Source organism: Pleurodeles waltl, chromosome 5, assembly GCF_031143425.1.
Source record: "Pleurodeles waltl isolate 20211129_DDA chromosome 5, aPleWal1.hap1.20221129, whole genome shotgun sequence".
Taxonomy (NCBI): domain Eukaryota; kingdom Metazoa; phylum Chordata; class Amphibia; order Caudata; family Salamandridae; genus Pleurodeles; species Pleurodeles waltl.
The window spans coordinates 907,191,451-907,209,873 of NC_090444.1; the positions used below are offsets into that span (position 1 = coordinate 907,191,451).

The 18,423-nt window shown below is 41.9% G+C and overlaps 1 protein-coding gene across 1 annotated transcript in view; it reads right to left on the reverse strand.

Moving 5' to 3' along the window:
* The window catches only part of CAPN9 (calpain 9), a 215,626-nt gene that overhangs the window by 123,454 nt on the left and 73,749 nt on the right, over window positions 1-18,423 (reverse strand). Inside the window, exons 6-8 of the mRNA XM_069235035.1 lie at window positions 16,162-16,245; window positions 8,298-8,383; window positions 5,239-5,316 (exon numbers count right to left, since the gene is read on the reverse strand). Of these exons, the coding sequence (XP_069091136.1) occupies window positions 5,239-5,316; window positions 8,298-8,383; window positions 16,162-16,245 (248 nt within the window). The remainder of the gene's footprint in view (window positions 1-5,238; window positions 5,317-8,297; window positions 8,384-16,161; window positions 16,246-18,423) is intronic.

Here is an 18,423-nt window from a genome sequence, read left to right on the forward strand (position 1 = left end):
TCCCCAGTAAACTTCTCTTCAGCTTTTCATGTGGATCATATTAAGTTCTACCAATGGTGGCAAGGGAGCACAGCAGTACCTCAATACTGAGAGGGACATCTTATTGCTTACTGGTTTACTTTGTAAGGGGCAATCAATCACATCTTTACTTTCGTCCTTTCTGGCATTTTACATACAAGGCACCACTACAAAGATTTCAAAGGTTCCAGAAACGTTCAGTGTTTCAACTCCTTACTTACATTTTGTTACGGGATTTAGGGACTGATTTAGAACTCAGCGGATGGATACTCCCTCACAGCGGTGACAGATTACCCGTCTGCCAAAATATAAATTCCACAGGACATACTGGGATTTAGATTGTGGCAGACAGGAAATCTGTCACAGTTGTGACAGAGTAACCCATCAGCCAAGTTCTAAATCTGGCCCATAGTAATAATAATATATTGGTTCTAGACTGGAAGTTTGGCAGGGCTCTTACTAAGGAAGAATCGGGGACTGAGTTGAATAGAATGTACCTTTGTGAGTACTGGTGTTGTCCTGTGTGTAACGTATGTTTCTGTTTTAGCATGCTTAGGCCCTGATTTATACTTTTTGACGCAAACCTGCGTTTGGCCCCTGGGCATGGACTTATATCCCCTTGGCATGGCCAATGGGCACAGTGCCATGTAGTGCGGTCCAAGTTAGGCTCCCCTATGGCATTTAAAAAATAAAAATAAAAGCTTGCCTGGACTTACCTGGGATGGGTCCCCCCATCCTTAGGTATCCTTCAGATGTGAGTGGGGGGTGTTCCTGGGTGCAGGGAAGGGCACCTGTGGGTTGTTTCCATGGCCTCTGACCATAGAAAATGGCCCACAGGTCCCCTAACGCCTGCCCTGACCCAGACCCAGATGTTAAATAATGGTGCTAGGCAGGCTTATTTCTGGCCCTCCTCCTCCCGTGCAAGATTTTTGCAGGGGAGGATAAATAAGGCGCAAATGCATTAGAGTAATTTTTTGCATGGGAACGCCTACCTTGCATCTCGTTGACCCAACGTAGTTTTCCACAGGCAAAAACGACGTTAACTCCAATATTTTGACCGTAGGCAGGTCTAGCGTCAACATATAAATATAAAGTTAAGTTTGCACCGGATTTGCATCAAATAAAATGACGCAAATCCAGTGCAAACAAAGTATAAATATACCCCTTAGTAGGTTATTTGCAGAATATGACAGCTTTTATGACGTCTGTCTCCAGAGTAACCCAACATGAACTGACCTAAATTAAAATAGTTTTTTACATTACGCTAGAGTGTCGAACAAATTTGGGTGCAGAAAGCAAAACCTCCCTTTCAGTGGATTACCTGGGCATTGCGGAACAATCCGTCTTTAAAAATGTATTAGAAACATCCAATAGGGATGCAAGGGCTTCTGGAAATAGAGGAAATGTGAAATTTGGAATACGGATTTACATTCTGATAAAAAAGCCAGTAAAGTAATTGATCAGTATCATTTTGGAATGAGAGTACAGAAGGATGCTAATCATGTGGAAAAGCTTATTACTGTTTTGTGTATATTTGTGCAAAGTTTGTAGAAAGGATACAAAAAAATGCTGCTGTTACTACGAGTGGAACAATTAAGGCAAAAATAATGATTACACTTTTATTGAGATCGTAAGCGTTGCATTACCAAGACTGTTAAGCATTATATGATTTATTTCAAACAGATGAGTAAAGAAAAGTCAAGAAAGAGTAAGGTACAAGTAGTTGCAGCAAAATCAGGATACCCAAGTTATCAGAGGAGAGAAAAATATTAATGAATCAGTGGGGTTATATGATGGGGATCATATAGCCAACAGCACTGATTGCCCAGCAGTAAATATATGCTGTAAAAACTGTGGTAAGAAAGGGCATTATGTTAGGTGTTGTCAAAGTGCAAGGAAAGGCATCAGTGATGTAGATGAGGTATGTAAGGGTATTGTGTTGCAGGTAAACAGCGGAAAGAAAGAAAGCGTATTTGTTTAGCAAAGGTAACTTGTGTAATGGCGAAAAACTAGTGAACTCTGCCGGTAATAAATTGGCAATTATTACTAACGAGGTGTATGAGCAAAACATTAGGTATAGAGTGAAGCTTTAACTGATCTTTGGTTTGGTGCTTATGGGAGTGAACCAAAACCATTTTTGAAGCCTGAACTGAATTGGGAGGTATATTTCTAACAGAAAAAAGTGTATGTATTGATGAAAGGGAACAGCATTCTTGGTTGCCTTGTCAGAGTTTCTTAGGAATCAAACGACATCTCAATGCAGAACCCATTTTTGTCAGTAAGCAATGTGACAATTTAAAGGGTAGTTTCTGAAAGTGTTTTCTGAGAGGTTAGCATACCTGAGGTAGTATGTCCATAAAAAGAAACTTAAGGACCGATCTACTTCATTTTGTAAAAAAGGCTTGATACCAGCATCTATCAATGGGATGGTAGCCAACATCTGTGACATTTTATGTAAGGGAAGAATTATAGAATTTGATTAGACTACAAGACTGTTGTCACTTTCAGACAAGGCAAGTAGACTAGAAGGCAACGATTGTGCATAATAATTTGTGGAGAGAAGCAGGGTTCTGCTCTCTAACACAGGTAAAATAGGACTGTTAATAAACTATGCTTATATTTCTAGAACACATGACCTGGCTTTGGCATATGACCAGGTGAAACTGCAAAAGAATCTGACAGATTTTGTCACTAATGAAAGTGCATTAAGGTTCCTTAGAATGCTGTTTGGAACATGTATCCGCTGTCTCAGTATTGCTAAGGGCCTTGCAGCCAGTCGCGGCTCTCCAGGGTAACGCGGGAGGGGCGGAACGAGGGGGAGATGCAGGGGCAATGTTTAGAAATTAAAAATACTTTTTTTTAAAAACTTACCTCCTTTTTGTGCTGCTGCTCCTCTGTCTTCTCAGCATGCAGGCACAGGCTCCCAGTCTGCCCTGCCGTCAATCCTGACGCTGCTCAGAGCAGCATTAGGATTGGCTGGGAGCATCCAGCCAGGGCTCTCCCAGGCAGACTGGGAGCCTGTGCCTGCTCTCTCCAGCCATGCCAGCCTGCCCTGTGGCCAATTCTGATGCTGCTCAGAGCAGCATTAGGATTGGCTGGGAGCGCCCAGCCAGGGCTTTCCCAGGCAGACTGGGAGCCTGTGCCTGCTCTCTCTAGCCCAGCAACACAGTGCCGGGCTGGAGAGAGCACTTTGCACATGTGTGTTTGGTTGACCTGAGACGGCTGGCCTGCCAAACATGCACACTGAGGGGAGTGCTTTGCACACTCCCCTCACTGCTCGTCACCCACAAGGCCCTGCCCCTTTCACAACGAAAGGGTATTAAACATAGAGGCATATTTATACTTTGTTTGTGCCGCATTTCCAAATGCGGCACAAACTTAACTCCATATTTATATTTTGACGCTATACACTTCTAGTGTCAAAATAATGGAGTTTATGCCATTTCTTGGATCCGTGAGCTCATCTCGTGTCAATAAGCTGCAAGGTAGGTGTTCCCATCCAAATAATGACGCTATCTCCATAGCGCCATATTTAGCCCCTGTGCTAAAATGACGCACGGGTCGGAGGCGGACCCAAATAATGGCACTAAGCTTGCTTATCGCCATTATTTAACACCTGGGTCAGACCAGGTGTTAGAGGACCTGTGGAACCATTTCCATGGCTAAACGCCATGGAATGGGCCCACAGGTCCCCACCCCAACCCCCAGGAACACCCCCACCCACACCAGAGGGACACCAGAGGTAGGTAAGTATTTGGAAAACAAACTGTTAAGTGCCATTGGGGGCCCTGAAATGGGGCTGCCTCCATGACACATGGTGCAATGGCCATGCCCAGGGGACACTGGTCCCCTGTGCTGGCCACTGGGGTGGTTGGCATGAGACAGGAGTCATGTGTTATGGATGGTTGTGCATCAGGAAATGACGCTAGGCTGGTTAGCAGCTTTTTTTGCCTCTAACCAGCCTAGCATGATTTTTTGATGCTCAACCTCCATATCCTCTACTGCCACCCCCACCTGGTAGCATATTTGTTTACGGCGCCATTCCATAAATTGGGCACCTGGCTGGTGCTTTGGAATGACGCAAGCCGGCAGTAAACTTTTTGACACAAAACTGCGTTAGCGCAGTTTTGCACCAGAAAGTATAACTATGCCCCATAGTTTATTATCCTTTTGTTGTAAAAGGTATACAACTCCTGCAGCTGGTGTAGGGGAGGCGATGCTCCTTCGTCATAGCGGAGGAGCTGCCACTGCTTGCAGCATATGTAGGCAGTTATTAATAGTTCACTTTTTCCACCATGACATTTTGATTTGTGGAATGGACAGAGAAGAACACAACTAAAGGGTAACATACGCTTTAAAGGCTTTTCAAAGCAATGAATTGGCATTTATGGGCATGAAATGCCGATTTACAATAAACTTTGGTATGATTAGTATTAAAGGAGCGAAACTTAAAAAGGCATGGGTGAAGAAAGTCTCTCAGGTCGCCCCTCCAAAAATTAGAGATGGGTATGGCTCATTTTTGCTCTAGGTTTGTAAAGAATTTTATCACCCAGACTGTACATATAAGTAAGCTCTTCAAGACAAGGATATTGTTTATTTCGGATGAATGCGACAAGGAATTTCAGTGAATCAAGAGTGATTTGTGAGAAGTGCCAACCTTGTAGTGATTTAATCTGAGCTATGACTGCTGCACTATAACATGTGTCAGAGTTAATAATTTATGGACGTTTTGTTTTAGAACGTGAATGAAAAGAACGAAAAAATAGGGTGTTTAAATGTAAATATTCAGTCATAGAGAGGGGGCATTGGTGGTATAGTGGGCCATAATAAAGTTCGAATGTCTAATGGAGATGCGTCTGTGGAAAGAACAGGACAGTGTTTTTAGGCATGCAGGTTCACACTTTCCGGGTTGATTATTTGCTGGAGGTGGACATCCAACCATCTGTCTCTCAAGGCTGGTGAGGACGAATGGTGATGTTAAATCAGAGGACATAGGAAGTGTGAATGCAACCACTGAGGAAGTTGTATCGGAGTGGAATTACAGAAATATGAAAAAAAATACATTTGAAACAAGCGTTGGGACTATCTCTTGTTATTCTGCTTTGCTATGAGCTGTAGACCCACTGGCAACCCTCTTCTGGAAAGGAAGTATAAAGACCTAGTGTTGCACTGTTAATTTACACAATGAAACACTCCAATGTGTATGGGATGATACCGTACCAGAATTCGCCATCATCAATTGCTGTTTGGGTGAGTCGTTTCTGCTCTGATGGGTCCACAGAACGCCACTCAGGAGCACTGAAATAAGGAAAGGAAAGTTATTATATAGTTTATGCCACACATTGCACCATTTTACAGTACTGTTCAATTCCATGCATCATTTTGCACCCTTGTGCCAGTGGCACTAGTACACTTTATTAAAATAAGAATTTCGAGTGAATGGGTGATGGTTGAAAATGAGTTAAAAGAAGTTGATTCCAGAGCCTTGCACTGATTGGTGTGCAATCACACTTTTTGGAGTGGGAAGTTGTGACAGTGGTTAATTTTAGATAAAGTCTCAGTGTGACACCCCTATCCTTCCCACATTCTATTGACGGACACAGACTTTTTTTTATCAATGGCACACTGCTTTCTAGTTGCATAAAGAGAGTATGATAGTGTGCAATGAAAGTGGTCAACAGTAGTAGAATTTTATTATCTCTTACTCGTTCAAAGAGGCTATTTCCCTCATTATGACTTCGGCAGATGGAAAAGCCTGTCTGCCGAAGTCCCGGTGTGTAGGTTGCTGCCAGTGCGTCCACCTCCCCGCTTGGCCCATTACAAGTTTCCTGCAGGGCCAGCGGGCAGAAACGGTGTTTCAACCCACTGACCCAGCGTAAAATGGCATACAACATTGTCTCCGGCTCATAATAGAGTTGGCGGCAATGCTGTAGTGCGTAGGGTGCCCCAGCCCTGTCGCAATGCTCACTGTCTGCAAAGCATTGCAACGGGGCTGGCCGGGTGAGGGGCACTGCACTGCCCATTCCAAGTGCATGGGCAGTGCAGGAGGCCCCCTGGGAACCCCAGCACCCTGTCTCCACTAACCGTTTCATGGCGGAGAAAGGACTTGTAATCCCCAGGCCTGCATTGGCAGATAGGACTGCCAGCACCGCCAGGCTGTCGGGACGATGAAAAGTGGCAGTGCTGGCGGTCCGACCGCAACAAGACCACCACAGTGACTCTGGTGGTCTGACCACGTAAGTTCGTAATGAAGGCCTATGTCTTCACTGGTTCGTTCTACCACCCAGCAAAGGTACTTTTCACTGAGACGCATATGCATGCATAAACTCCATGCATTATTGTCTAGCAGACGTCAGGCCACTTCCCTTGTGGATAGCAATATATGCATACATGCAAAGGTTTATGTATTTCAGTCTACAATTTTTCTTAGCATACCAACCACGAGCCTGGTGTATGATTTTTGTTTGGGACTCGTGCAGATACCTTTTAATTATAAATAAATGTTCCACTGTCCATAACACACATGTTCCTCCAAAAGAATAAAACAAAACATAATACCACGGTGCTTTATGATGATGTAACTTTCTCTTGGATTGCTTTGTATGCTCTGAAATGCTGCACTGCCTTTCAAAGACCTATCATCTATCCTAGGACTTCACAACATTAAAGAGTACTGCACTTCCTTGCACTGGGTAGTTACATCTACTCACAATGGAGCTGCAAATTTGGAATGAATTAAAATTAGCGGCGGCTCCTCTGCTAAGGCGGAGGAGCGTCGCCTTGCTGCTTGCAGCAGAAAGAAAAAGAAAATGATAATAAAAGTGCATTCTTATCATTTTATTTTTCGCTGAACCAGTTTAGGCTGGGGCAGGGCTGGAGGAGGAGGAATGATATGTGCACCACAAGTGCACATGTGTGCCAAACACACATGCACACTTTCCATTTCTCCTCCTGACTCCATTGCACAGTTGCAAGGAGAAAGTGCACAGGTCTTCACTCTCTGTGTGAGAGCCGAAGCAGGCTGCCCACACTAATCACAACGCTGCTGTCATGCTGGTGTCAGCAGCTTTGTGAGAAGTCTGGGAGCCTGTTTGCTTCCCAACGAGGACGGAGGAGACAAACCCATCTCCCAATGGACAAGTTAAGTGGTTTATTTTTATTTTTTATTTTTTTATCCCTGCCCCGCCACCCCTGTTCAGTGGCAGCCAGCAATGAACATCACAAGATTTGGATGGTCCATTAATGCTTGTGTTCCATCTTTTTTTAAATTGAACAGTAAATCTCTTACTCTTTTCAATTTCTACATAATCTTCAAAATTGCTGTTTGTTAAAGAGTATCGTTAGGATTTCTTCTTATTCCTATCTAACGCAAGATAGAGCTATTTGCATATGCTCAGCTAGTGACAAGTGGTGGAGAACACAAAAGTACAATATTAAACAATACCAAGCATGACCTCTGATTGCCCATTATATCACATCCCAGAGGCTATTGCTGATTCAACACAGTCAAAAGCATGTGCTATTGCGCTGGGTCATCATGATCGCCACAATGTGAAGTTTCAAAATGTTGTGAATATATTAATAGCTGTGGTAGTTTAGCCTAAGCAGCACTGCATTGTAAGTACGGTTGAGACATACGCATTGCCATTAGGCATTGATAAAGTGATGGCTCCCTAATGAATCGTCCTGAAAGCCTTGCCAATGTATCATTGGCATGAGCCTTGAACCTTGTTTTATAGACATGGGGCGTTCGTTCATTGTAAAAATGAGATGAGAAAGGCATCAGATGAGTACCTTCACATCCATTCGCTCTGAGTTAGACATATATGGTAGGCAAACATCTAAATAACGCAAGGTGAGACTGTCTTTACAATTACCTCATTACATTGAAAAGTTTGTGCCACAAAATTTAAATGATTTGAAAAGTAATAACTGCAAAAGGTTCAACAAAATAACAATTTTTCTACTATTTTCGGTGACATTGCACTATATCAAGGTTAATAATGTTGACCTACAATAATACTATAACCTCTACATTGCAGGGTAAGCATATATTTGATATTGTTACATCCACATCCTCTTGCCTAGATGAAGTGGCTCTGTTATTGAGGAAGATGCAACATAATCGTCATGCGATATAACGCATACGATGTAAAGTTGGTACATCACGTTGCAATGTGGTATATGTTCTGATAAAGCCATAGGTTCACATTCATATGACAAACATGTATGTCCCTTGTTACTTATAATATAATGTGTGATACTGGCCGTATACTGACTTGTCACTCCAAGGGCCATTCCACTCCACCTGACCCCATGGGTTTCTGACACGAACAAGCCGAACCTTCTTGCCTCTGTACTCTACCTGTAACAAGACAATACATTTAACTGCTACAATTTACAAGAGAGTAAGCAAGACAAAGAGAAGGAGGTGGAAAAACAGGAGGGCGACTATTTCAGGTGCAATTGACCCTAAGAAAATTCAAGTGCCCCAGAAACATAATCTAATGTGAAACATATTGAGCCAGGTGTTCAAAGCATTTTTGCAGTCAAAATAGGCTCGATTCGCAGAATCAGGCTGTTTGTGACCACAAAAATGCTTTTTAAAAAGTACAAAAGTACAAATTGCAATTCGGTAGCATGTTACTGAATCGCAGTTTGCGTTAGCAATTCGGCATGTTTAGAATGTCTCTTCCAAATACTGAATTGGTATGGTATGTATTACTGCTTTGTAACCAAATTCCAGTTGCAAAACAGTAATAACTGACCAATTCACCATGGAGAAGGAGTCTCCTGGACACCCTTTCTTCTTTGAGAATATTAAAAAAACATTTTTTAGGAGCAGGCAGTAAAACGTTTCATTTTTTCTTTATTTATTGCTTATGACCACGGGTCCGCGAAAGCTGCAGGGAGGATGCTACACACGCCCTCCACCATTACAATGTTCCCGTCGGTCTGACTGGCGGGAACATTGTGATAGACCGTTTTTGCCGGTCAGACCGGCAGGAACAGTGCTATGAGGTAGCACTCGGCTCCCCTAAAGGAGCTGAGTGCTATCTCGTAGCACAAAGGTGGCCAACAAGCACCCTGGGAAGGCACACTGTCTGCATACCAGACAGTTTGCACTCTGATGGTGCTGGGCAGGGAGGCCCCTGCACTGCCCATGCCATGGGCAGTGCCGTGGCCCCCTCTGGCCCCCAGCACACTCTCATCGCCATCCTTTCCATGCCCATCAGACCGCTTTGGGTGAGGGGAGTTGTATCCAACCAGGTGGCGATGAGTTCAGCACCACCCTGTCTGAGTATAACTCTGGCCGCCATCATGCCATTAGGAACCATGTTGCTGGCGGAGACGCCGGTCTCCTCGCAGGTCTGCCTGCCAGGGTTGTAATTGTGCAGTCGGGTCGCGCAGAGTGCGGCAGCCCGACTGTCAACGTGAGTGTGGTCGCCCTAGGACTGCCACATTCGTAATGAAGCCCTAAGTGAGAAAACGAGAAATAATGCTAGCCCCCAAACTCATTCAGATTTACTCCTTCATTTAAAGGTTGTATAATATCTTTTGTTTTTGTTCTGAATATTGTTATTGTATTGTTAATTTTGATCGTAAAAGCATTGGCTGTATTTCTTAGCAAAATATGTTCCAGTTTCATCCAGAGAAAAGGAGCAGATAAAGCACTTGAAAATACTGTTTTAAAAACACAAAGAAAAAACAGTAATGCGTAAGAAAGGTAATTTTTTTCTGTAACCACAACTAAAATATTGGAAACTCGCCATTCTGGTGAAAATTTGAGACAGAGGTTTTGTAATCGTGGTGCAGCCTTCATAAAGCCCGATTTAGTATGAAACTGAAATTAGAGAGGTGTTGGGTTAACCGAAGAGACAGCTTGCACCATACACGCTTTACTAAACAAGCCATGCCTTAAGCAAGTGCTTCTCCTGTTTATGTTATTTAGCAGGGCATGCAATGAAGAGAGGTATTTCTCCATGGCGTGTAGCAGAATAGGGGATTGTGAAAGCTGCAAGACTAGTTCTGGGTGCTATAGGAAGTGCCATACCTTTTTATACTACAAGGAGAGAGGTGTTCAAAGGACCAGTGGCACCCTTCCTTCTCTGAGGTGCACAATGTCCCATTGGGTTAAAATGGTTGAACTGGCATGACAGCTCCGCGGCATGGAGCAGCAGAAGATCCTGGTCACCATTCATCCAAGACCAAGGGAGCTCATGGCATCATGCTGAAGTTCTATTGGTTTTCACTATGGTTACGCCCCATACTGCTTCTAATTTGGTAGGGTAATTTGTACTTTTCTATTGAGCTGAACTCAATCATGAGGGAGTAGAGGTTTCACCCATGGTGTCTTGATGCATTTGCGTTGCTTGCCCCACCACCACGCCTCATTTCACTGGGCCCCTGTTGTGTCCAGGGGGGTGTATGAGCTGGGAGGTGGCTACCAACAAAACTTACAGTACCACAGGATTCCAACTGTTCACTGCAAAATTCCGGTTTGCCCAGTGATATTGCATTTTTTTCCTAAGAACTCCCTGAATGCAATTTACAGATGCTTGGTTCCTAGAGGGCACATATTCACACAGCATATTTTCAGTAATAATAACGATGTTATTTTGAGGAGTTTGCAAATGTGGTATGGGGATTTTAAGGATAAATTGTTAAGTTGTCTTTAAAGGTATGTAACAAAGAATTTGTTGATTCTCTGTAGACCCCAGGAGGCTTTTAAACTGGCCCTCTTTTTGCCTAAAACCTCTCCACCTGAAGGACAAGGAGACGCAGCATGGACATCCAGTGACATAAAAGGATGGATATGTTTAGATTTGATTAAATCATTGCCTAGATGTGGGAATTCACCACTGTGATCTTCCATTCTTATACTGGCCCTGTTTTATCTCCTCCGCCAGAAAGTGCCCACTCATGGTAAGTGAGACCTTCAGACTCCATCATTAATATTCAATCTTTCATTTATGGCCAATGATTTTCTGAGGATATCGGAAGGTACTGCAGTTCACCAGAACAGTGTGCTTGTTACCTCCATGTAATAGTAGTGGAGTTGGTGCTGCTTGCTGTCCCTCCAATTTCCCTGTGCCATATAATTTCTCCTTTGTGTTCTTGTCATTTTTAAATGGCTGCAGAGAAGCGGCAGCCAAATGACTGAATCCAGGATTTGGATAGGGGATTAGGGTGAGGCAGCAGGAGAACCTCATTGTTGGTCCACTTGACTGGGAATCTACCCTTGATACCCTCTCATATGACTGGCATCTGGGTTTGCTTCATGTCACCTGGGCCACATTGCCCTCCATGTATCACCTCAGAAAAAGAAGCAACATTTCACTGACTTTTATCACAAGCTGAAGCCAGATCCATCCAAACCTGCAAAGTCACATTGAGACACCAAAGATCCATCAGTTCTCTTGCTGATTTGATGAATATGCCGTGTTCTTATCCCTTTCGTTAGCTTGTCCATAATGACAGCTTTATTCACAGGTCTGCTTTCCAATATCAGCCTTGTAATATTCCTTGTGTGACTATTCTATCATACACACCACATTTGTATCCTTATCAACCACTTCTGTAACTCTTTTGTACATTTTCAGGCTTTGCCTGCTTCTGAACTGGGAGTTGTCCCAACCTGTCCTAGGGCCTGATTTAGGGTCTGGCGGATGGGGTTTCTGTGTCACAAACATAATGGACATATCATCCGCCAGATTCCGATCCCGTTATAGCCTATGGATATCTTAATATTCAGACGGGATATCCATCACGTTTGTGATGGAGTAACCTGCCTGTCAAACTCTAAATCAGGCCCTGAGTCTAATTTCTATGCAGTAGGATTGACTGATCCTAGCCACAAAGGCCATCAAGTGACTGTCTAAGCAAAGATGCACAAAACAATTAGAAACATTGGAAAACGGATAGCCATTCGAAGCTCCTGCTTAATTACATTTCCTGCAAGGAGAGTGAATTAACCTCTTCCCAGGGTCATGACCTCAGACCAATCTGAATACTGTGCCACACTGATGTAGATTAAAAAGTGCGACCCTCATTTCTTCCCTTGTCCTTGAAATCTTTAGGTTTCCTCAATTACTCCTGATTGAATTGAAAAACGTATGTTTTTGTTGAAAGCATTAGAATCTATTTAATAGAGGGATGGGGGCTCATTTAGAAGCCCCTTGCACCGCTGTAGCACAATTGTTTTAAGGCTATGGAAGCGCAAAACAGTCCCCCACCACAGCCTGTACTTACAAACTGGCGCAATGCTACCATTTCGCCAGTTTGTAAACCCTTGCGCCACGTTATACCTGTGCTAGGTATTATGGCCCGTATTTATACTTTTTTTAGCGCCGCATTTGCGCCGCTTTTTGACGCAAAACGGCGCAAACCTACAAAATACAATGGCATTTTGCAAGTTTGCGCCGTTTTTGCATCAAAAAACGACGCAAATGCGCCGCAAAAAAAGTATAAATACGGGCCTATGTATGCAAGGGAGGCGTTCCCTCACAGGGAGGCCCAAAAAAATGGTACAGTGAAATCTATAAGATTTCACTGCACTATTCTAGCGTAATTTGTTAGCGCCTGCCAAGGGCAGATGTAGTAACAGACGCTAGGCTCCTTTCAAATGGCCTCCCTGAGCTTTGCTGGACTACCACCACAACTGCGTCAATAATGTTGCTAACTAGCACCATGGTGCGCTGTATTATAAATACAGTGCTACTATGGTGTCGTTAGCGTGGCACAGGACGACACAAGGAAGCTGGTGCATCCGAGCTGATGTGCCACTTCCTTGTAAATGAGGATCATGGTCTTTTGTAGTTTGGTAAATTCACCTTGTCCTTAGTCTTTGGGTTTTAGTGTTTAAGAACATTTTGAGAGAAATTCGGGGGTGCTTAACTGCCTATAGAAATATGCTGAATGTCCTATTAACATCTTTGTAAATGTGATGGTGAAGGCTTGGAGGATCTGGAGAATCATGGCTATGAGACCTATGAAGACCAAGGAAAGCACATTTAATTTGTACTTCATGTACTACATCAAATAAGTGGAGGGGAGACCATGGGTGGCTCTTGTTTTTATTACTGTCCAAAATAAGCTCACGGTTAGCCATCATGTGGAATGTTACATGGATTGTAATATGTTTACTTTAAAGATTTATTTTTCAAGAGATTCCAAGACAGGCCCATAGCAGGGATATTTGACTCGATGCAAAAACAGACTTCCTTTTTAATCTCAATAACATTTATAGCCTGAGACTTGGGTATAATTTTACTAACAGTATCTCCAGTTTTAAGGTTACAGGGACGGAAAAAACGAAATAACGTTAGTAGAGGTTCAGATCGTGATTTGTGCTGTATGCAGAATGCTTATTTTCAAAATGTACTGATTTCTTGCTTTGCCTTACAGATTTAGGGAGTGGTATAAAATGTAGGCTAAAGGGAACTGGATCAATGCCACATTTTCAAGGTTCCTAAGTCACGTTAAATTATATAGCGTGAATCTTAAGAAAAACATGTATGTAGTCAGACGTTGGTCTGAAAACCTATTATAGATCCTGCTGTCTTTGACCTACATTCACATTCCTATTCCTGGGCTAGTATGTAAAAGACGGAGATGTGAGCAGACAACCTTGATGAATACCTCTATTCGATCTAGCCTATTAACAAATACACGGGCTTTGACCAAATAAACAGAATTTGAACTAATTCAACGTGGACTAATTAACCAATACCCCTTGGTAACCCAAGGCACTTCAGTACTGTCATCCAAAAAGTTTTTTTTTTACTCTATCAAATTATTTTTCAGCATCCAGGGCAAAGTCATATGATAGGCCAGAGGCTCTTATGTTTATGATTTGCATGCAGTTGGCGCACAACGGTCTACCTTTTAAATATGGTTGTAATATGTAGAAAAAAAAATATATATTTTGATGGCAGTAACCACAACTTTGCAATTTGCATTAATTAAAAACATTGGTGAGTATTTTTCAATAAGAGAGGATATTCTAATCAGCTTTAGGAATGAGCTTTATAATCTGAGTAAAGCTTATCTCTGGGTTCTCTGGCTGTGTAAGGCTATACCAAATTGGGATGTGTCTGATGAAAGTGTGCAGACTCTACAATTCCATGAATGACGATTGTATCCTTTCTTTTTCAATTTGTGGGCCTTATTTATAGAGTGATTTCATGGTCATAAACCCAGAAATACATGTTTTGCGACTTTTAAATAACTTTTTCTGATGTGCTAACCACATTTAGCAATTCAGAAACTCTTTCTGAACTAATTTGCAAAGGGACTAAAAGAGACGCTTCTCCACTGAGAATTGGTATGGCGGCTTCAGGGGAAGTGGTCAGTGCCCATGGGACTCCATCCAGCTCTCACTGCAGTTTTCCAAAACTGAAAACATTTTTTAATGGAGTCAGATTCCTTTAAGGAACTGTTGATATCTTGTAACTGTCAGGTTGCTCCAATAAACTTGAAAATGCATGGAAGGAACTCAACCCACTACTCAAGAATTCACAGACAAAAAGGCAAATCATTACACGACCTAGGCAGACACATTGGACTCCTTTTTTAAACAAAGGAAAACCACCGGCACTAACCCGTTTCTGAAAATCCTCTCCAAGAGTAAGCCAACCCACCCTCTGCACTCTTTCAAACAAACATCACAAAGTGAATTCATGGATCTGGTCCAAGCAAGCAGGCCTTCCGGCTGCCCTTCCAACCCTTGTCCACCACACATCTTCAAGAACATTTTTTTATCTACCTCTGCTGCCACACAGTAAGAAGACTCATGAATAATTCTTTAACTACAGGAATATTTCCTGAAGACCTTAAAAAGGCATACATATGCCCATTATTAAAGAAAACAAACCTCGACCTGCATGACCCCAACAACTACAGACGGATTACAAATTGACCTTTCCAGGGCGAACTGATAGGAAGAGCAGCTTTCACACAGATGCCACAATTCATTGAAGATAACTCCATACTTTTAGACTACCAAACAGGATTCCACCCTGAAAGAGGCATTGAATCTGCCTTCATAGCCATCTGGGAGGATCTTAAAAATGCAATAGACCGCAATGGAGTTGCTGCACTACTTCTTCTGGACCTCTCAGCTCCCTTTCACACAGTTGTCTATGACACCCTAATACAAAGAATATACGAAGGTGGCATAGAGGGGACTGCTCTCGACTGGATCACACCCTACCTTCAAAACAGAACAAATGTCATCCATACTCCCCCTTTCTCAACCAAACCCTACTTCACAAGGCTCAATCATCTTACCCATGCTTTTCAACATCTACATAATGTCATTACTGGCAATGATCAATTAATTTCAACTCACATGCTGAAACTATGCAAATGACACACAAATCCTCCTTAAACTAGAATGTCCCAAAGACATTGGAAAGTCACACATCTTCAATTGCCTCCGAGCCTTTTATCAGTGGATGAAATGGAGTTATCTCAAACTGAATGCTTTCAAAACAGAAATACTCACAGGTGCTACTACGATCTCCTAATTAACACTTCTGGATTCTTCCCTCCTCTATACCTCCATTATTCTATTCAATACAACTAACAGACGCATGTCCTCTGCTCAAATTAAATCATACCTCCCTATACTAATACTGTACTCATATTCCCCTATACTAATTCACTACTAATTCTTTTGGGTTCTGGAGTAGCGTGCTACTCGCTAAAAAGTGCTTCGACTCCTCGTCAGGGGCAGGAAGCGCTATATAAGTACAATTATAATTACTAATTACCCAGTAAATGAACTGGGTATTATTAATCTCAGAAGGATGAAAGGCATCTCTGATCTCACATCTTTAAACTTGTCAAAGTATTGGTTGTGGTCAGTAGCAGCTGATAGATTTATCATCTACATACTCAGAATTGAGATCACTTGTTTAAGAGCGTTTTCAAATATGTCAACATATTTCTAAGTCACACTACTTTAAGAACATATTTATAGTAAATGAAACAAACTCTCACAAGCATAAATGAATGACTTGTATCTGGCCCATGGGTAGATTGATTGCATATGTCTAGTTTATTGCACCATTAAGCATCACTTTAATGATCTGTCAGTAAACACACTAGTACATGAATGAGTGAGATGTTGGAACATACCTCATCAACTCCAGTTATGGAGTATGCGTGACCTTTAACAAGTCCCTGTGGAGTTTTTGCTTCTGTTTCAGCTGCACTGGTGATCTATGGAGAATGTAATTTAAATATTTTAATAAATGCTCTTTATACTTCTTGCCAAATATTCAGTGTCTGATTACATTTTGAAGCATGAGAAGATCAGAAATGAGCATTGACAGTACATACTGTCATCTAGGAACTATGATAAACATGGGAATAGACTAGCAGAATTATATTATATAGACCTAACTGAGCAGGTATATATAGAGAGAGAGATAGCATAGGAAATGAAAATATCACATATACCCAGATGACTTGATAGTTTAGATTATCAACAAGCACATGTTATCCAAGTGAATGTAAATAGTTCATAGTGCAGAACTAATTTATAGTAATAATATACAAAAATTGAAAGATGGATTAATATGTATTTAATTTGTACCCGTGGTTGCCTGAAAGGTTACTGGAACTCATTTTTGGCGAACAGCACCTATTTGTCAAAATCAGACATTGACACGGTGCAAATGACAGATCATCAGAAAAAGAAGAAAGAAAGAGGGAGAGAAAAAAAGTAAAAGAGTGACATTGGGAAAAAGTAGAGATAACAAATACCCTGTAAGAGCACCATAATGACACACAGAGTGTAGGGTGTTGACTTCTTTACTTACCTGTAATCTTCATTACCCCGATTAGGTCCTCCTCACCCCAGTCATAACATAGTGAGGGGGCCCACCATTGACAGACACATTCCAAGCTATAGTCCTTTTTTTAAGTCCATGGAATGGACAAATGCTCTGCCATCCTCTCCCTTCTCCTGTAAGTTCACAAGCAAGAACAAATGCAAACCCCAAGGGAGGGAAGAGAGGGCCATTGACTGGGTCAAGGAGGACCTAATTGGAGTAAAGAAGATTACCAGTACATAAAGACGTCATTATCCTCCTCATATTGTCTTCCACATCCCAGTCATAACATAGTGAGTAAATCACAAGCCAGAGACAAAAGAAGGTTTGCACTGACATAAGTGCATTCATAACAGAAAAAAACTTACTGCATCTCAGTCTTCAAAACTACATGATCAAAAGTAGTAGGTATAGAATCATCAACATGCAATTGATAACCCTACACATTTCCTGGATGGGAACGCCACCAACCTTCACTCAGACATCAAGACTAACCTATTTGACCTGCCCTGAACAGAAGATGGGGAAATCAAATCAAGAGAAGAGAACACCTGACAGATAGCCTGTATAACTCAGTGACTCAAGGTGGATGTCGTTACCTTATTGTACTACAGTAACAATAAATAAACAAAACCTGAATGTGGCCTTACCTTTCAAAGCGAAAGGAATGAAGACAGCAAGGGAGAGCTTTTGGCCATTCCATATAAATAAAAAAGGACAATAGTGTGGTATGTGCTTGTCGAGGGCGGACCACCCTCACTACGTTATGACTGGGATGAGGAGGACGGTATTGGGAGCAATTGAAGAAGAGGCATGAGGTGGAATCAAGTCTAGGCTGTCTTGGTATTAGGCAACCACATCATTCAGCAGCGGGCATCTCAGAAGTACTTTGGGCCTATACATTTTTTTTATTTTCACAAATTAGGCACTTGAAGTAATCACAATTTGAGCAACAAATGTATTAATAATTGACATGCATAGTTAGAACTATTAAACACATTTTACAGATTGCATCTTTCAGGCAGCGCACCAGGACAGAATGAAACAAATGACTTCCACTAGGGGTCCCCTGCCTGATCTTGTTGTTACTGAATAATACACAACTGAAGTATGAGACAGAAAGTCAAGAGCATTGTAACATGCACCGTCCTTGCCACAACTACACTTTGAATAATTATTTACACATATACTAACCACACTGGCTATAAAGAGCGGTAAGGCACTATGAGATGTTTCCATTATTGCATTCAGTAACCATAATAGGAAGGGATATATAAATAACGAGCTAAATAGAAAAAAAACATTGTTGCTCTCTCTCATGCACTAGATTGTCAAAGTGCAGTTTGTTTTTTTCTTTTGACCTAAAACTGATTTCGAAATCAACAGTTTAATGCTACATTCTGAAAAGGTTTCTTTTAAGGGATTCACATAGGTTCCTAGGAGCAATTCTCTGATAGTTTTTAATTTCCATGAGTACTTAGGTTTACAAAATGTACTTAAGCAAACCAGATCATCTTGTGCATTTGCACAATTAAGTTTGAATATTTTCATCTTCTTCAGAGGG